At 42.4% G+C, this 21,235-nt stretch overlaps 2 protein-coding genes across 3 annotated transcripts in view; one reads left to right on the top strand and one right to left on the bottom strand.

The window, feature by feature from the left end:
* NUBP1 (NUBP iron-sulfur cluster assembly factor 1, cytosolic) overlaps positions 1-21,235 on the top strand; it is a 73,088-nt gene that overhangs the window by 51,285 nt on the left and 568 nt on the right. The window lies entirely within an intron of this gene.
* LOC144932398 (Golgi apparatus membrane protein TVP23 homolog B-like) lies at positions 150-15,218 on the bottom strand. 2 transcript variants are annotated; one of them, XM_078856407.1, is made up of 7 exons: positions 15,076-15,207; positions 14,889-14,974; positions 13,941-14,085; positions 13,739-13,828; positions 12,437-12,568; positions 11,659-11,787; positions 150-449 (listed from the first exon to the last, which is right to left on the bottom strand). In XM_078856407.1, the coding sequence occupies exons 1-7, from the start codon at positions 15,082-15,084 to the stop codon at positions 411-413; spliced, it is 630 nt and encodes a 209-aa protein (XP_078712533.1). In that variant the 5' UTR covers positions 15,085-15,207; the 3' UTR covers positions 150-410. The 2 variants fall into 2 exon arrangements, with proteins under 2 accessions (XP_078712533.1, XP_078712532.1); XM_078856406.1 differs by lacking the exon at positions 150-449 and adding an exon at positions 3,434-6,574 and having other exon boundaries at positions 15,076-15,218.

Here is a 21,235-nt window from a genome sequence, read left to right as displayed (position 1 = left end):
CAATATTTGGTGCATGGATTAACTGCTAAATTACCACAGATTTTTGCAGATCTGTTTTAAGTTTCAATTAAATAAAAATCAGAAGGAAATTCTGTCACACCAACGTTGTGATCGAGTCAATTTGCTATCTTATAATGCGCTCCGATTAAAGATGATTCCTTACAGCGTTTATTGATTAAAGTTGTCGATGTATTTAACAGCTTCTACAAAGTTAAAGTGCACCTTTACATGAAGCTATGGAAATGCCCACAGTTGAACCCGTAAATATACACCCACGTTTACAAAGCACTGGAGCTGCCAGCCACAGTATCAAGACCCCTCGTAAGCCCAAAGCAACACCACACCATTCTCCCACAATCACCAAGTAACACCAAACCATTCTCCCACAATCACCGTGCGGCCACCTTGTGTCACTTCTCAGCATTTGGGTCCGCCGTCTTCCCAAACGCCTGTAACACAGCACAGAGTTTGTTGTCATTTCACATTCTGAAGTGAGTGAAGGAAAATTATTGTTCGATGAAGAATTGCAACAGTTCTGTTATTAAGCGTGGAGCAAATTGCAGGTAATTTACCAGGAACATAATTTAGATGAATTAGTATGGGGGTGTTTTCGCAATGTCTCTTTATGATACTTCAATTACTTTATTTAATGAGAAAATACATATTCCATGATTTTTTTACGTGTTTTCAGTTGCTACAGGAGCGTAATTGGGTTGTCACGTAATGAAAGCAACGCCATTTAATCAATATTCTGAATCATAAATACTTCATAGCCAACTTGAGCCGACTAAAAGAGTACATACAGCAACATTGAGCAAAGCGTCATCAACTTAAAGGTACAACTGAGCTCATGACCACATCACAATGACTGCCCAGCCTCATCCGATCTCAGAAGCTGAGGAGAGGGGGATTCAACACTGGTTGGTGTTTGGGTTTGGGGACCATCGGTGCATACCAGGTGTTACAGGTGAGGCAGCGGCGAGGATGTGAGGTGCCTAATAGCAATACAGCACGGATGGATTTGATCCACTCCACTGGATTGTCTGTTGCTTGACTCCACCTGTGCGGGTCTTTGAGTCTCTCAGCCTGATACTTGTAAATGTGACTGACCAAACATCCCAATGAAGAACCTTCCTTAAAAAAAAGTCATAAGGAGGTTTTCCTTGGTAAATAATTGCCATTGTTTCACGAGTTATAAAGATGCCTCTTACCACCTCAATGTACAAACATTTCGCAGCAACGTCCATCGAAACGAGAGCACGAGCGAACCTATTCCCGAATGTAATCGTGAAGATTCATTGAATCACTTTGGGGAGGAGGAGGAGGGGGTGAATCATCAGAGGCAGTTATTTTTCCAGCAAGTTCCCCCCTCTGGCGAGAAAAAAATCTGGCAGGAAGACGGCGATGAAAAGAATTGGCCTGTTTTGCAAACAAATAGCCGTGCGGAGTTAAATCCACCCGAGGACAGATTTGTTGTGAATAACCTCCCTCGCGTAAGACAAGCTAATGGCCGGAGCGACCACTGCTCCGGTTACCGTTGAGAATTCTTCAGCCGCTGGTGTTGTGGCGTTTGCTATTTATGCCCTAATTATATATTTTTTCCTTTGGATAGTTTTCTTTGCCCCGTTCACCTATTTATTTGATTCTCACAAGCACAATCGGATGCGTGTGCCGCAAGTGTAAGAATCTGTTTTATTCGATGCGTCGTCTATACGCGCTTGGACCATAACCTTGCTGATTTTACGTAAGGTCAAGTACCACCATGGTGCTCATGACACGCACAACATTGATATCACCCTGACCTATATCTCTCCCACCTGTGAAAAAGGTCAGTGCTTTGTGTTTCTGTAAGTACACAAATATTGATGGCCCTATTCTTGTGTTGCCATAAACAAATTTGGCAGGTTTTTAAGAGAAAAAAAAACCTGCTAAATACCCAGATCGTGGAAAGCCATTTCCACGAAACACCGCTTGAATTTGTCCTTTCACCAACCATATAATCAGACCCGCAACTTTCCCTTTCAGCGATGGACCATGTATTCAATTATATTTTATTCGACAGCAAATGAAGATCACTTGGAGAAGTTAATCGGGTGGGAGGTAACTTCCCATTGAAGCTCGCCGTAGTTTCAAGTTAAAAAAACTGGCAGCCATCTGCCTGGGTTTGAACAGAACGGGAATGCTGCTCCAGCATTCAATGCAACCTGCTGCCCACATGCCATGCCTGTTCGCCTCGCCACACGTGGAGTGAAGAGGCTATTTTCCCATTCGACAGCGGTCTCGTCTGGATAAAAGAGGACACTGCATCCGGCTCGCTCTAAATCCAGCAGCGACATCTGGAGAGGATGACAAGGCATCCGCTATCGGGAAGCTCGGCTACACCATCTTCAACGACTGGATGTGGTGGGAGAGCTCCACTCCACATTTAGCAAGAGACTCTCTGCTTGCCTGTGAATGTGCAGGGAAATACACGTGGACCGATGGAGGACGGTAGGGAAACAGATCGGACCGAGTGGCAATAGTTGGGAGAGGCGGTGGGCCACTAATAGTTAATTGCGAGTGTATGACGTGAACATTGCAGGGCCTCGTATTAACCCGATGCATGGTTAACGTAAAGGAAGAATGGGCCTGTTACTGATAACAGCAGTCACTTCTCCTTGTCAGCACTACTCTCTGCATTTCTTAGCTGTTGCAGCCAACGGCACCCCTTCAAAGCCCTGGCTTACCATATCGCCATCTGCTTTTAGCCTTTTCCTTGATTGGATTTCTGACCTTTAGGCGCTCATTGCAATGAGCAAGTTGACCTTGCACGTCACCTGATGTGCTTTTATGAATGACGATGCATTCTTCCAAAAAAATGTCAAGGTATGCAATGGTTTCAGGCCTTGAGTTCCTAAAGATTACTGTACTAATAATTTGCAGTCCTTTGTCAATCCACCGCGGCATGAAGCCTTGCCCATGTCAAGGTTAGTGTAATAGTCAATATAGTGAAGAAAAAAATGTATGTACTTATAACATATAAAAGATATATACGTCAATACAAAACTAAATAATTAGTATACAAGCTATTTGCACCAGTTTTACAGCACAAAGGATTTCAGAGGTGTTTTGTTTATACATTTGAGCATACACTGCCAGGAGGGGACAATGTTGCTATGCAGTTTTACCAAATGTAGTCCTTTGCAAATATAAAAAAAATTGGACCATAACGCCGGCACACACGCCTCTTTTTTTTAGATGACATCATGGGATCCATAAAACCACTGAAGATGGCATATATTTTAATTTTACCAACGCGATGTAATATATCAGTACCAATAAAAGGTACATTTTTTTACATACTCGCAGCATGAACCAAGGCAGCCGCTGGACTCGAATCACGACCCTCTTACAGCAATCGGCAAATGTTCTACAACTTCTTTGCCCTATCACTGAAAATCCCACGTTAAATCATGTGGTTGAGTAATGGAGCGGTGATGCAGTGGTTAGCATATTGTGCTCTAAACCAAACAAGAGTTCCATTCTTGGCCACAGCTATCATCAACGGTAAGCACTATCTGAAGCTGGAGTGCCTCTCTTCACCAACCCACACTAACCGGTGTGGTGAAGTATGGTCAAACAACTCATACGCAAACGATTTGTGAAATGGCATGCGCTTTTTAAATAATTGAAAAGGCACACGTTCAAGACAAGTCTTTTAATAATATACATCAAACGTGTTATCCCCATGGAGGTAAGTCCATGTGTTTAAGACGTTCCACAGCGAGATTTTGCTGCTGAATTTAAACCGAGAAACGTGACTCATCCTCGTACATGTCAAAGCCCCGCCACGATTAGATTGTTAAAAATATAACACTACATTCATACTACAGTTCAGCTCATTAAATGAATTGCCATGCTTTTCTAGCCGTAATACTATTTATTTAAAAAAAGAAAATAAAAAGGCAACCATATAACCAGTTTTTTTTTCAATGAATATATTTCCTGCACAGAAGTTAATTTTAGACGTGCAGCTTATTCAGCCACATTTCCATAACACGAGGGAGCAGTGAAGTCACCATCTACTTTCTCATCTAATTACCAGGTGGTATACCACAACAATTAGCGCGACTTCTCAATGAAAGGAGGCATTCCAAATTGGATAAGGAAAATAAAATCTCACGTGACAGTAACCGGGTGATAATGGTGTGAATGTACCGTTTTAGTTTGTACATCACAGTACGATCACATGGCCACATTTTTACTTTCATGCTGCGTCTTACTTTGGGGTAAAGCAACACATGAGAATTCGGCAATACTGAATTGTAGTGATCACATTCACGTTTATTTAATTGGTCCGAAGAAGCAAAACAACTATTATAATACAAGCAGCTTCATGTGACCGTGCAAGTTGCCAGCAAACGTCAGAAAATCCTGCCCCGATTTCAGGGGTGCCATGGTGGTGAGATGTCATCTTCCTCGTCTGGTATGCAGGAGGTTGGGGGGGGGGGGTTCAATCCCAACTAGGGGTCGGCACGGTTTGAACCGACTCAAACTGGTTTCAAATTGAGCAATCCAAACCAAACCAGCGACGACTGAACCAAACCAAACCAAAACCAAACCAAACTAAGCTAAACCAAACCTCTTAAGTTGGCTTGAACCAAACTAGTTTGAGCCGGTTCCACCCTGTCCGAGCCAAACCGAGTCGGTTTTCGTAGCCCCAAACCAAACCGAACCAGTTCAAACAGAGCCAAACCAAACCGATTTGGTTCGGTTCAAACCGCGGTTTGGTGGTTTGAGCCAAACCGTGCCGACCCCTAATCCCAACCCTGGCGTCTATAGATTTGGAGTGTGCACGTTCATCTCATGGTCACATGGAAGTTTTTTCTCCGGGTCCTCCGGTTTTTCCCTCCACATTTAGAAACGTGCGTTAAAGCTATTTAGATTATTTTGCTGCTATAAATGTCCACATAAGCCACTTTGTTAAGCCATCATTTGCGGCCAGGTCGCTTTTGATCAATAAGTTAATACCTGAGTGCGCTTTGTCTAGTAGGATGGGGATTGTTTAGTTTTATTTGTGTTTTGGCGATTTGTTTACCTTTCTTGTACTTTGCATTACTATGTTTTTGTACTGTTTCTTGCCGTAACGTTGTTACCCACCCCTACTGGACATCTACCCACCCCTACTGGACCAGTGCAAATAAATATTCGGATTCTAACTCGCCAACAGCAGCCATCTTTAAAGCGAAAAACAAAGCACACCCAGAAATTTGCATAACTACACACTATTACGTTTTTTTTATTACTCAACTAATCAATATGCTTAGAATACACCGTCATTTAGTTTACTTCCCAAAACCTACAGATTTACAATTACTTTTAACAACGCAGCATTATGGCTGTGCGCAAAAAGCAATCACATTTGGAATATAATTAAATATTTCCCATTGACAAAAAATGTGCTGATCGATTCAAAACACGAGGCGCCTCCTCTCATGCGTAGCTCGTCGAATAAGCTGTAACGTTAAAGCCGCACTCATTAAAGTTGTAAATCATCATTAAACCCTTGCCATCCATATCCGAATTAGCGAAACCGTTATTTATTCGTGACAGGCTGTTATAAAGCGTGTGGATAACATCTCGTTATCCACCGATAAGTACTTCCAATTATCTGCGAATTTAGAGATATGAGGAAGGTCGCGAAGAGACAAGGTGTTATCCATTTTTAAGATCAAAAAGTTCAGAAGCATTTTTGCCAAGTAAGCCAATTGAGCAATACCACTTTTTCTCAAGGCCAACTTGGCCAGTAGATATTATTTTCCAGGATAAAAACTAATCTGCAAGATGTTTCTGTTTTCTATGATGTCCGGTGAACTGTGCAACACAGCACCTGCACACCATGCACTTTCTTCACAAAATAGCCCAGTGCAATACAATCTTTGCTTGCAGACTCGGCATTGTCTTTGGGTATCTACAGCCTCAATTAGATGGGGTAAAATACCTTAAATTCCATCTCAAAATAAGAAAAACTGTCCGCTGAAATCCCGTCAGTTATCTGTAATTTTCCACAGATAACTGGATTTAAGGTAAGCACTCGGATGTTTGTTTTCGGTGTTCCGTCCATTAAGACTGTAAAGTACAGTCATCTCGTCAAATGGGAGTTTGGCAGCGGCAATTGTTTTTGTAGCGTAATCCTTTATATCTAGTGCACATACATACTCCTGTAAGGCCGTGGGGCTGATGGGTTGTGTCAAAATCTCTCACCTTTCGTCTCGTGTAAATTTAGTGTGCCCATATTTGGACAACAGCACACGCGTGCACACAAATGTGATCGATTTTAACGTACGTACAAGATCACGTACACATGCGCACACAGGCAAAAACCACTAATCATGGTCTAACCAACAGTGAAGGGTAATTCTATTTGCGCTGTCTCAGCCCTCATCAAATTTACTAATATTACTGGCAAGCCGAGGTTTGGTGGCAAACGGCAATGGCCGTGTTGATCTCTTGACCTTGATATGCTGGTGTGAATACAGATGCACTACCAGCTTTTTCCACCACTGAAGTAAGAGTCAGCCTTGAATGCTCCAGGCTGCAACACATTTGAAGAAGCCAAGCAACACAATTTAAAAAATGATTGCATGATTTTCACAGAAATTCCTATACTTATTGACTTCAATGTCCAGTTACAATTAGATGCAGATAAAAGCAGTATATGCCATTGTTGGAGTGAACATGTTCATGTTTTCCGATCTTGATAACAGTAGAACCCTAAGAATTAATCAGATACAACTGGGTGGGGCTCATAAGGGACATGTGCCCATATCAAAATATCGAGTTTGCATCACTGAAATTGTAGTGATCTGAGCCACCACCCACAATTAAACCAGATACTTAATTTTACTGGTAGGAACCTCTTGGTTCCACCAGCCCACAGGGGATTATTGTGTCCGTCTGTCGTGCATCAAAAAATGGGAGGGGTAGGGCTGGGTGGAGAGGGGAGGGTGGGGAGGTTGGGGAGGGTGGGGCTGGGTGGGGGGTGGGAGGGGTGGAGCTGGGTGGGGAGGGGCTGGTCACCCCGTGGTGCCCTTATAAACCTCAACGTTTAACCTACTCACGCCGGCTTGTGCCCGCCCTCACAGTCGGCCATATTTGTGGAATACACCACGCCGTCGTTGACCCTGGCCATTGACTGAGCAACCCAATGTTCCTACCAGCTCCCTCCGCAGGAATGTGTTACGGACTCACTATGGTAACCAACTGCTGTATATGAACACCATTTGCAATTATTTTGCACTTTATTTGGACCGTCCCAGCTTGTGAAAGCATATTCAGCACAGACCCAAATGAACTAACTGCTCAGCAAAAGAATGTCATCCAGTGGGTGTGGTAATACAACATGTAGGTAATACGAATGTAATTTAAAAGCCTGTGGTGTTACATCCAGGTAATATTCCAACATGAATGATGGTTACGATCTTTATTTAAATTCTGATATCCTCTACTGGGATGTGATCCTTAAAAAGATAGGAGTGCTTTACAACAATACCTCAAGCATCGTGTATCAGCGATGGACATTCAAGGGCTCAACATTCCTCCTTGTCGACAATCTCTACACGACTAGCACATATGCGCAACTTACCACTCATCTGCAATGGGCGAGGGCATATTTGCCCACCGAGGCAGAGATATGGGGGGGGGGGATTTCGCTTAGCTGCATATTCTGCATTGAAGTTTTGCGCTTTGGGAAACTGGGCATGTTTTCAAATTTTCTAATGCGCACGTACAACTAGATATGTCAAAAATATCTAAGGACCGCTTTTGTTCACCGCCACATTCATTCTATTCTTAAGATGATAAAATCAAAGGGGCATTAAATCACCATCTTGTCTCAAGTGCCGCTGCACTTTTTTGCTGATAAAACTTTTTTGTCAGTGGCTCTTGTTCACCTGACAAACACAAGAGAAATAAGGAACACGTGTACGGGTCTTTGCAGAAGGTAAATCCATTGTGCTGCATAGACTACACAACAAACCTCATCTATTCCTCTACACAAATTGATTCTTTAATGGGGGTGGAGGAGGGCTGACAACCATTCAATGGTTCCCAAAATTAAGGAATAAATCTTTAGTTAATTTGTCTCGTGTAATGTGCTGAGGAATAAGCATCTTCATCCTCCTCCTTTGATTTTTAAGGATTCTTGCCATCTAGCGTGTTGTAAAACATCATGCATAAATTTTCTCTCACTTATGGGCTGTCTATTTTCATTTGGGGGCCTCAAGAGAAGGACCATGTCAGCGGAATGTATAGGCTTCATAGAACTAATAGCAAGAGGAAGGTTCACAGGGGCTCTATGAACTGCAGCACGTATGACTCCATGGTTTTAGCATGACTGAAGTAGCACTTCAACCACCAGGGACCAGACCCCACGGAAATGGAGTGAAGTTGTCCAGTTTGACTTGCATTTGGGGGTTAGAACCACTAAAAAGAACTAGGATGGGAGTAAAAAGATTTCAAGCTTTGCTCAATGGATTTCTTTCAATTTCAGCACCAAGCGCTGTCAACTATGTAGACTGGATAAACTTCTAACCGGCAGAATTTCAATGAAGGGCGATGTAAACTTCTGCCTGCACTGTTGGCCTTTGAAGACTATCTTGACACCTCATTCATCAATGTTGACAGCACACATCGCTGCCAAACACCCACGAGCTTCGTTTTTTGAAAAAAAAATTTAAGTAACCGGAACATTTTGATGCATGATGTTGCAGTCCGCGAGGCATGCCCAACACCTTTCATTGATTTTTTTTTCACCTTCAGTGGCCTGTTGCACTTTTGTAGTGACATAAATGGGTCATGGTGCTTATTTGGTATTCACAACTGCTCGTCATCACTCTGTACCATGTAATCTGTATGGGCCACAGAAGTATCCGTATTCAGAACATTGGTTTTTCAATACTGCCGTCATGGAGGCTGTCATTCTAAGAACATTGATATTTCATCGTAAATATCTTATGTGCAGTCAGAAAGAGTGTGCCACCTTCGGTGTTTTTCAAGACCTAGCAGCTTTTCTTAAAGAAAATTTTTCATTTTGCACATCTTATTCAAACTCCACAACTCTGTCTTGATGAGTCTTACACCTTAACCTCTGGAAGTAAGACATATTCCAGTCCAAAATCCAAAGTAACCCCCAGAAATTCAATTATGCCAGATGGAACAAAAGAACATTTCGATCTGTTCAGAAGATATTTAAAGCTGAAAACTGATGGCTGGATGTGATTGTCCTAATGGAGGAGTTTAGAGAATTGATGGGGGTGCGTGAAAGCTCAATTAAAGGCATACGAATTCCTCACAATAATCTGAAGGGCGCATAATGCAATGTGATCAGTAATTAAAGGCATGGATGATGAAGTAAGAGTCAGAGTTTCTTGAATTGAACAAGGCTTTACAGGGACTTGGGGAGGGAGCTATTGGGAATGCGTTCCCAAGTCGAGCATTTTGAGGAAAATACATTCCTGCGGAGGGAGCTGGTAGGAACGTTGGGTTGCTCGGTCAATGGCGGCCTGGTGTATTCCGCAAATATGGCCGAATGCGAGGGCGGGCACAAGCCGGCGTGAATAGGTTAAACTTTGAGTTTTATAAGGGCACCACGGGGTGACCAGCCCCTCCCCACCCAGCCCCACCCCTCCCACCCCCCACCCAGCCACACCCAGCCCCTCCCCACCCAGCCACACCCTCCCCACCCCCCCACCCAGCCCCACCCTCCCCACCCAGCCCCTCCCCACCCTCCCCACCCCTCCCATTTTTGGATGCACGACGGACGGACACAATAATCCCCTGTGGGCTGGTGTAACCAGGAGGTTCCTACCAGTATAAGATGAACGTGTCCCTACAATATGGTGGTCGAGCACGGGTCCCGAACGTCGGTCAGTTACAACGGTTGTGTATTTGGTGATAGAAGCATAAGGGGTGACTGAACGATGGCCCAGTGAGACTGGAGTGAACCAGTAAGCACCGGGACAATCAATCGACTAATTTTACATTTGATTCTATCAATTACAGCAGGGTAATAACAAGGAGCCTCACTCACCCAAGATGACAACGGCACTAACACTGCTGCACCCATTAACACGGCGGCCAAAGCAGCCGCGTTTTTTCGGAGGTGCAGCATTTCCATAAACCGTGTGTGCCACAAGATAAACATGAATATATAAATATTGGAGCTCCGCATGTGCCCGAGTCGTGGCACCTAATCACCCCCTCGTTTCATCCCCCTCGAGTGCCCATGAAAGAGATGAGGCAGACTTTTAAAATACCATCCAGCAGCGCGCCTCTGTACATCCTCCACAGCAGGTATTTGCGAACACCTACTGTGTAGGCCTACCAACCATATGGCAGCGTTCGTTAAACTGTCACACCAAGCCCACAGCTAACCTCCTTAACACCTTGCCAATTAGTCACACTTTGAAGCCTAATTAAACTCGAATGAGACAAATATAGCCGAAAGCGACCACCCTTCCACCATCACCCCTCGCCCTCGACTTACAATTAGTGCTTTATCAACAGTGTTAACGCAACTAAAGCCAATGCCTGCAGGATATTTAAGTCTATTAATCGAAGCCTCGGTAAAGGTAATTTTTCTTAACATTGAGAGCTTCTTAACAACAGAAAAGCTAAGTTATTTTTGAACATGTTTATTTATACAATACAGTACGCACCCTTAATACTCACGGGGACACGTTCCTTGAAAATATGAAATCCGTGATTAATAAATAAAGCTTGAGGAGAATAGGGTTAGGCGGCATTAACATATACTAGGTTTAAACATACAAACTGTATTATCTATCAATTAATACATATATTGTATAGTATTATTCTTATTTAACTTACCTTTAATCATGATTAATATAAACATTTAACCCTTTCCCATTCTGAGACCACTGCAAGTTGAAGGGTGGGTGTCTCGTTCACCTCTGATCTCACAACGCACAAGCGGCTCAGCATTAATATTCTTTAAGAGAGAAGTAGCGCCTTTGTTTTTAACGACATTGTACTCACCGCAGAGAACTGTAGCGACACAACCGCACTATGATAACTGGCGCCAAACTGTGCCACATACCCTCCTGCTTGGCTTTGTGGGAACCTTGGTATCGCAAGTTATTTTATTTGTACTTCCGGTTTCGTGTTGATGATGCAAGCGTACGTCATTGGAAGGGAATCGGAAGAAAAAACTATGACGTACACATACGTACGTACACATATACGTACGTCATCGGAACGTGAAAGGGTTAAGAGCGCAAATATCAAAGAATATAAAATGTGTCAAGAGAGGCAGACAGAGGTTAGAGTGACGTCGCGTGGGCAAGGCAATTATCACGCTCCAGCGATCCACGCCGCTCCCACGCGTCACATACTTCTTGTCGGGTAGTCGCGAGATACGGCCGCGAACAATTAAAATACAACCCCTTGAATTTAAAATATCCATGACGATAAACTTGTCGTGAAATACTGAAAAGCACAATCAGAAAACCCACGAATGTAAAGGGTCAACTGTATTTGGGCTGACATTACTATGGGAGTCGGTGTGATACTTTTTTGTATTAAAAGTGAAGCATATATAATTAATAAATGCTTCAGTAGCTCTGTAAGGTGCAGATGGAGAAATATCTCAAGACTTACCCTTTGTAGAAATTGCTGGCCTAGGTATGTAGAAGCTAAGGTGGTCAAATTGCGCTTGCCTCCAAGTTTACAGCGCACATAGCCATACAAGTTGGCTCCCTGTAGGACCACTCCAAGTATCACCAATGCCTATAAAAACAGACGTGCAAGCCATGATCGTGTGCATAAAAATAATGCAAAACTAATGTATACATTGCTTATGAAACATGCATGTTCCCGTAAAGATGCTGACCCATATTTTTGCTCAACAGAGCACAGGGGACATACTTTTCACAGGCACATGTCTCTAAGTACATGCAGTGACCTGTTTTTGTTACTTTACAAGAACATTTAATATTTCTAACCATTTTATGCTTCTAACCATTCCTAACACCCAACGCCTAAATTATGATTTACCCAACTGACAATGTGATTAACTGTCACAATTCAGGATCTGGAATTTTTTTTGTTAATGTATTATTTTTTTGTAATGTTTTTACAACCCCGTTTGTATTTTCTCACTTTTTCTGTAGTTTCAACAGTAACTATCACTCGTTTCTGTTGATACTGTGGGTGTAAGAATGTATTTTTATCAGTAAATATTTGCATATATTATGTACTAATACAAGGCATACATCTACAAAATATAAAATGTATGCGAATGTATTAGACATCACCGTAAAAAGCTAACTTTTGTACACAACTTTACTTGAAAATCCATATTTTCAGTATGGACAGTGCACCACTGTTTTAAAAGCATGTATATGTAAAACTTGTAACATGCAGCCATTACCCTTACCATCCACCTCAGCTTTAGAGAAAAGAGTGTGCTGAAGAAGAATATGGACCAGATGAGAGGAGTGATGATCAGGCCCAACCAAAATATTCTGGCTTCTGCTTCTGTCGAGTTAAGTTTGTTTCGTGAAGACGCCTGAAAAAAATAACACGAGGTACGAAACATTATTAAACTTTTAACCAAACATTGCTTCATACCTCAGGTGGTGCATCTGCCAGCCATCTCAGTCAGTGTAAATAAAGGTGTCATCCATTATTAAACGATTAGAATTCGCAGATTAAGCGAGGTTAATAACACTACACACACACCTGGTAGTGTCAATATATTATGATCAGTTTCATCTCTTTAAACCTCCACATGTCTGCTATGGCATTAATCACAGCATCCCATGGAGATGAGTCCCAGCTGTTCCTGCAGTTGTTCGCCAACATGTCATGTGTAATCGTTTTAAATGCTGCTGAATATTCAAGCTCTTTTGGTTTTTCATCATACACTTTATCTTTCAACAGAACCCCAACGTTCAACCAAGCAATTTAAACTGCTGTTTAATTTAATTACTCGATATATGATTATAACTTTATGGACACTGTATTTCAGTCTGCATTTGACACCTACATATCTTTTCATGTGAAAACAAGTGACAAAACATATGTTTTACGCAATTGGCTAGCGTATAGTTTTGAGAAACTCGTCCAAACTAAATAACGGCCCTAATGAAACAATTCACTTATTTAAATACTGGACAGCGACATGAAAGTGTAAAACTAAATTAAAAGGTGTGGCCCTTCCATTGAACATGTTAATTATGTGATTATCAATTCCTTAATATTTGGTTCATGTAAAAATGGAATGCAATGTCTATATTTAAAATAAATATATATTTGAAATACGAACATTGGCCTTCCTCCACACCCACACATCTCCCATTGGGCATCATGACAACTTGTGTACTTCAAACTATGATGTAAATGAGGCATGTACAATTTAGGTAGAGCTCAAAATGTGCCATCCAGTGAACCCATAACATTCAAAGATCAAATCCTGACCATGAACAATAACAAGACATTTTTAACAAGACTCAAAACTTTGATTCAAAGCTTTCGTGACTGCAGGGATTCATATTCTTGGTTCTTTCGGTAAAGTCACGTAGAAGGGAAATAATATTGTTTGATATTTTTACTATTTTATTATTTCCCTTCTACGTGACTATACCCAAAGAACCAAGTATAAGGCTCAAAACCTCTATTAAATAAGAAAGCTGCCGTATAAATGCTGGTTTTGAGGTTATGTTAAATGCGACCAAACCTTTCTGGCTTCAAACACCCAGTGGCCCTTTCCATCTTCATCGATCTGGTTCCACCAACGCAATCCCACCATCAATCTTCCAGTGACATTCTAGTGAAATATATATTATTTTACAATTATGTTTTGTTATGCAACATATTGCATTATTTTTTGACAGAAAGAGATCTTAATTTCAAATCAAAATGCGAGATGTATTTCGTACCTTCACAGTCCAGAAGTCGAAGGAAAGAAATAAGATGATGATGACAAAGTTGGCAATGAAACTGCCGATGAACCACTCGCAAATTAAGTAAAAGATAATTGCAGAAACACGGAAAAATAGGTGGAAAAACGTCGCCAACGGGTGTCTGAAACACATGGAAACCATCGATAGGGTTAGGGTAGAAAACTAACCCTGGGTTAATAATAACTGTCCCCGTCTTTACGAATTCCCTGTCTGTAATACAACTAAGGAAAAACAAATGTTTTGACCATTCCACTACATCAGCACTGTGGCGGTCCTCTCTAAAAAGTCCCAACGTACGGTGCGAAAGAAGTTCAACATACTGTTCATACATACAACTCCACAACTACTGCAACATCACAAAGTACTGTTTGACAATCCTCTGCGAGAAACTCTTTCTCCAAGGCCACTGCATAAGTGAACACTACCCACACTACAGCACTGTATACAATAGTGAATAGTTGAGGCATATTATGAAGTGTTCAATTAGCTCATTAAGCCACCGATTGTAGCCAACCTACGCGCAAAAGCGCTGTGACATCGCAGGATCGTGAGTGATGGCGGTGGCTTGGGGAGGTCTTAATCCAGCAGCGGATTGACCATGGCTGGTGATATTTTAGATTGTTTAATGTCTAATAAGACGTCTCTAACACCGCTAAACGCACTCTAATGCGATGCAAAGTGGGATTCAGTCATATGCAAGATGTTCCCCTCCGAGACTGTTTAATAAAAGCTACACAACCCTGTAGTTTTAATTTATCATTGATAGAGCGCCTTCGCTCAAGTTGAGAGTTGTTTGACGGTCCTGGTCTCTAAGAATATATAGTTTTAAAATCCACCACGTAAAGCCACGAACTGCGCGAGCAAAGCCCACGCGCGGCCTAGCCCGCCTCGGGCCCCCCCGTCTCGCCTGGGCGCGCAACCCACCCGACGCGCCGCCTCGCCCGGCCAGGCGCCCCCTCATCGTCGTCGCCGAACTCGAGAGCCACGTCCTCCGTGTCGTCGTCCGACGCCTTGGTGAGGAGGGAGAGATACAAAGACGTCCGCGGGTTAAGCACAGCCGCAGTGAGAGAGATAAGGAGAGAGACAGAGAGGGGAGGCACTACGGACGTACCGCTCTCATGACGCCCACGGAAATCGGCAGTCGCTCTCGGACGTGGCGATGGAGAATCGCCGCGGTGGGAATTCGATTCGACTCCCGCGATTCCTGCGATCGTCACGATTCAAAGTGATCCCAGTACACGTGGACTAACGATTTTATTAATCGATGCAAAGCGCGAGAATCGATGTCCGTTGTTGTTGTTTGTGCTTAGTGTGGGGCACAGGTGGAGTGAGTGCATCTGCCAGCCGTCTCAGTCAACCCATGGCACCACCTGGGTCTGTCCCGTGACCTCCCGCACCTCGCCTGGCACAGGTGGTGCATCTGCCAGTCATCTCAGTCAGTCAACCCATTGCACCACCTGGGTCTGTCCCGTGACCTCCTGCACCTCGCCTGGCACAGGTGGTGCATCTGCCAGTCATCTCAGTCAACCCATGTCACCACCTGGGTCTGTCCCGTGACCTCCTGCACCTAGCCTGGCACAGGTGGTGTATCTGCCAGTCATCTCAGTCAGTCAACCCATGGCACCACCTGGGTCTGCCCCGTGACCTGCCAGCAGCGAGCCTTCGACACTTCACGTGGCCTCAAAGTGCACCTAGCATGGCACAGGTGCCGTGGAGACGTCACCGCAACTTAGTGGTGAATGGCGGTTGTTGTTGTTGTTTGTGTTGTCACCCTAAACCCTGTACCCTGACCCCGGGACATGTGGCCACCTCCTATTACCACCACTTACATAGTCTTACAGTTTTGCTGCTATAACCGTGCTATTGTTATATCTTCAAAATTATCACACAGGGTGTTTAAATAATATTTACCATCATTTAAAAATGTTATGGCTTATAATAATGTAAGAATCTACCACGACAATTCTTTTTTTTGTTTCCCAATTAAGCAAATACATTTGGTGGTGCAATTGTGTTTTGTTATTTGTAATTATAATATCTAAACAATTATGGGAAAAGGAAAAACATCACCAAGATGATGCTTCTCCAACCTCAGTAATGTCATCGCAGAAATTACTGACATCACCGCCACTTATTTGGAAAAGGCGGCTGTTGTTGTTTGTCTGACAAAACAACCGCCACCTCATCATCGCTGGTGTCACAAAGGGCAACACTGTGTATCTATGCCACTGTGGTGAGGGGAAGGCGAAGAGTGTGCTGATGCATGCTTATGAGCTGTTATCATCATAGCATGCACATGACCACCGCAGTAGCCAACGGGGACTCTGCATTTGGTACAAAGAGCTGCTGTCCCCTCCACCTTCAATAAAATAACTAAAACAAACAAAAACACGAATATACTTTTTCTTTTTTAACCAGGTAAGGCCCGCTAAGCTATAAAGCTCTCTTTCAGAAGCGACCTTGCCACAAATGATAGCTCAACGAAGTGGCTTATCGCGTGGAAATCTATGGCAGCCAAATACGCTAAACGCACCCTGATTCTAAATTTGGAAGCAAACACCCGGAGAAAAGTTTAACACGTAGGCTTTCGCGACCAATCATTTTTTAAAGGTTTTTTTTGGGTTAGATCGCGTTATTTATAAAGGTGTCATAACCCTCCACCACCCGACAACCGATGTGTTGAAGAGTGAATCAACATCATTTAAAATTTTGAGTACGACGTTTCGGAGAAAAATCCACACGACCACGGGGAGAGAGACTTGCAAGCTCCAAATATCTAGAGGGCGTCACAGGGTCGGGATCGAACCCACAACCTCCTGTATACCAAGCGAGGTAGTTAACATCTTGCAACCGTGGCATCCACGACCTCTCAGATACTAGAGGTTTTGGGGATATGGTGAGGGATTTCGCTGGCTCAAATGCTCATGTTTTGTATTTCTGCCTTGCCGGCTGGCTCCAGTAAGATAAAAAAAAGTACGGCTCATCACTACAGCACAGTGATTGGGGATTTGCTCTCCACAAAGCTCTGCACACACTGCCACCTCTTGCTCAAGTGTCAATCTGCTGTCAGGCGTGTGGCGAGGCTGACGTCAAGCCGGGCCTGACGACCGTTTTGGATCACGCCGTTGCTGTGCGATGCGTTTATTGGTAAACGCGTTTGCCGTGACAGCTTTTATACTTTAGAAGTTACCGAACGCTCATGTGGTGGCAACATCGCTGAAATACCGTGGACTGTATATCAATGATTTAATCCGTGATGCAAACAATGTTTACTACGTATATGTGTGTAGTACTTAAATATTGAATGTCATTAATTTTTCTGTGGGTCCTCTATTGAAACAGGTTTTTATCACATCTTTGTTAAATAAAGATGACGCACACTGTAACCTGAGCAGAGAGTATGGCATCTTAAACAGGTATCGTAAGAGTGTTTTATTTTGGGGGTTGTGCAATGGTTATCACACTGTGATATGAGCCCCGGCCGGTAACCTGAGTTTGATTCTCATCCACGGCTAACAGCAGCAGCTGTGAATTCTATGATAACTGGTCTTGGTCAGCGCGGTGAAGCCAAAATCTGTATCTCTCCTGGAGGAATCCGATGAGCTTGTGAAGCTTTTTTTCATAGATGTCCAGTAAGTACGGTCATACAACCCCCATGGCTGACAAGGCGTGGGGAGGCTTTCATATCCAGCAGTCTTTTCATATCGGAGTGCCATACGCTCACTCGCCAGGAGAAAGCGGTACAGCACAGTGTGGACAAATATGATCTGTCCCTTCTGTGTCGGATGGAGTATTTTCCCACTCGCACGCGTGGCTTTTCTTTGGGTGCTTTGGATTCCTCCCACATGGATAAACATTCACATTAATTGACTGAAAACATATTCGTATCTAGATGTCTGCAGAGGTTGGGAAATTGCTCGTACCGGCTCGTTGCCTGGCTGCTTTCCAGCTTTTCTGTCGTTCATCAGCGATTGTGAGACGCACATTTGCTTGAGCGATGCTATATGAAACTAAACATCCTTAGTACTCTTAGTTTTTTCGGTAAAGTCACGTAGGTAATAAATGCAATTAATAAAAATAAATAATAATAAAAGTGATTTTATTATTATTTTACTTTTTATTAAAACTAAGAGTATGAATCCTTGCAGTCACGAAAGCGTCAAATCTAGAATAAACATCATTATATTTTTTATTGTTGTGAAACAAGACGTTGCATCACATGTCACGATCCGGTACTGCTGGAGAAAAGTGGAAAACTTTCCTCCTTGCAGAGCCATTCTGTTTGCAGTGTGTGCATCAGATATTGTCTGTACCTCACGCTGTTTTCTAGTGAGCAGAAACCAGCTTCTGCAAACACATAAATTATTCCCTCGAACATTGCAACAGAAACTGCTGCTTTTCGCCAGCAGTTGATTTATCGGTCGCAGACTGCCATCGCCTGGCATAGGAACGAGAGTATTTTTAAGATCTGAAAGGTTTATGGAACAAAAAGCTATAGTCCTGCACATAAATGTGATGGGCAACCGTAAATTCTATGTTAATAAAGACTTAATTCTGAAAGCATGAAATTTGTAAGTCTTTTTATGGTTACTGCTTGTATTTTTATTTTACTTTACAATTGTTGTATGCTGCAAAAAGAGAATAAAGCATATAATGCCTGAATTAAGATTAAAAACTCAACACATTCATCAAGAACACTACCCTAAAACATCGTCTCTTCCTTTTTTGGCCTTTAAGGGCACAGTGTTACTGATGAATGTTTTTGTCTTTTTATTTGTGCAGCATTGCCAACACTTTAAGATTATATAACTGTGGTTGTATTAATGTTTCTAGCGCCACATCAACTGCAGATGATTCATACAGTACCGTAGCAGCACAAATACTTGTTTATTAAGGTCAATGGTAGGTAGGCATCCAGCTGTACGGTACAAGAGAATGAGATTTGCACATAAACATTTTAATTGCAAGGAATGTTTTATTTCCAAAAGAATGTTCACAGTATTGCAAATACTTCGACATTGATTGGGTTTCGCACAACGTTCCGTTAAACTTGGCGTTGTTGATCTCATGCGAAATTATATATCAGAGATGTTCATGGAACCTGTTGGAAGCATGCACACCTTTTAAAATCACGTGACATAAGAGATAACCCGTCCGCCGTCTCGAGATTGATTAACGTCGCGTGCTGCCAATCACAGTGAAGACCAAACCCCAAATCTTAATTTGCAACTTTAGTGCATTCATTTGAGAACTATTTATTTAACATTTACTTAAACGAAAACAGGGGAGGGGATGGTGGCACTAATGGTCAAGCGCTCTGCGCTATCAACCCGGCGACCCGAGTTCGATTTCTGGCCACGGGTAACGTCGGTGGTGATATCTGAACTGGTCCTGCACCCCACCCCGTTTGCCAACCCACGCTAGCCAGCGTGGTGAAGTATGGTCAAACAATCCCCATGACCGACACGACGTGGGGGAGGCTTCGTGAACACTGGATTAACAAAGAGCTGTAAATTATTCTGATTGTAATAATAATTTAAAATATATATTTGTTTGATGTTATTGTGTTTTGTTTCATATCATGGAGGTTTTCCTCGCATGGCAATTGGTTTTATGCCTTTAACATAGAGAATCATTATCACTATGGTAACATATTATACTCCACAAATCCAATGTGTGCTATTTCAAAACGCTTAATGGTGCAAAATGTCAGTGTTATGGAGAACATTGAAAGCCCTTTGGAAACCCAGCATGCAATCTTAACCAAATCACTCCCTATCGGAAAAATAACTATCTTGGAATCAGTCAGTTCCCAAAATCGGTGTTTAACATAGGTCTATTCCTAACCATAAACTAACTATTATAACTATTCCCATACCAGTCAGAGTCTAAATCCCTTAATAGTTGTAAAAATCGCAATCTTGTAATATTTCAATTTAGTCATTTTTTTATTATCATTCGAGCACCAATCGGACGACAAACACTCCTACGCCTAATTCCCATGCCTCGCACTCTCAACGCAATCGCTTTGGTCAGTTTCACACGGCTGAGATGAAGCAAAGTAGAACGTTTAAGGTTTGATAATATAATATTCTAAAATCAAAGTAACATTGTGCAATAAGAAACGTCAAACTACTTCATAAAGTAGAGTAATATGCTTTGATGAAACTGCACCGTAATTCAATGCAAGCTCATTCTGATTTTGGGGAATTGTTAATTGTTCATTCGGTTTTCTAATTGTAGGAGATGTACAGTGGTTAATTAATTGACAACGTATTTTGAGCAATGTATTATGCATCATGATAATTTTTTTTTTTACCCTTTTATCTGGCAACAAAACTGACACCGTTTTTACAAGGAGTCATGTTTGCATTGACCACAATACCTGCGGTCGGAATGCAAACAAAAAACACAACTCTGATAATTTATGCACTGTCCTTAAAATTGATTGGCACACACCCGAGACAGCTTTTCTGAGAGCCTAGTCTCGGGTGTGTACCAATCAATTTCAAGGACAGTGCATACATTATCAGAGTTGTGTTTTTTGTTTGCATTCCGGCCGCAGGTATTGTGGTCAATGCAAACATGACTCCTTGTAAAAAAGGTGTCAGTTTTGTTGCCAGATAAAAGGGTAAAAAAACAATTATCATATTTTGCTACTGGCAAAGGAGGTTCCAATGGTATTATGCATCAGTTAACGTATTATCCGACTTATCGTTCCATATGTAGCCACTTATTTGTGACAAAACTGTTTTGTAATATCGGTAAAACATTACCTTCCTTCAGACACATTTTCATCTCGTTCAGTAGTATCTTCCAGAATAAATCTCTCCTCATTTTAGGGTAAGGGTTGGCAACCAAAATAACGAGAAGAGCCACATGTTTGCGAATTCGAAAAAAAACCCCATCAATATTTCAAGAGCCGCAATTCACGTGAATACGAGATGGTGGTCCTGAATAAATAACAGCCACGAAGCAGTCTTTAAAGAGCCGCATGCGGCTCCGGATTTTGCGTGTGTTCCGACTCCTGTTTTAAAGCAATTATCTTGTGGAAGACGTCTTTTCATCATATCACGGTATTCTCCACAGCGTCCACACTTTATTTCCTAACGTTATGTGCGTGTATTTGTACCCTTACATCTTTAATTCCCGGGATGTCGTCTTTTTTTTGGGTGAGATCACGTAAATATAAATGTGTCGTTAAACCCACCAACACCCGACACAGCCAAAACGACCCCAACATTTTGGGTGCATCTTCCTTTCCAGAGCAA

The sequence above is a fragment of the Lampetra fluviatilis genome, chromosome 5 (genome assembly GCF_964198595.1).
Source record: "Lampetra fluviatilis chromosome 5, kcLamFluv1.1, whole genome shotgun sequence".
NCBI classification, from domain to species: Eukaryota; Metazoa; Chordata; class Hyperoartia; order Petromyzontiformes; family Petromyzontidae; genus Lampetra; species Lampetra fluviatilis.
This window is presented reverse-complemented; position numbering and strand designations above follow the sequence as displayed.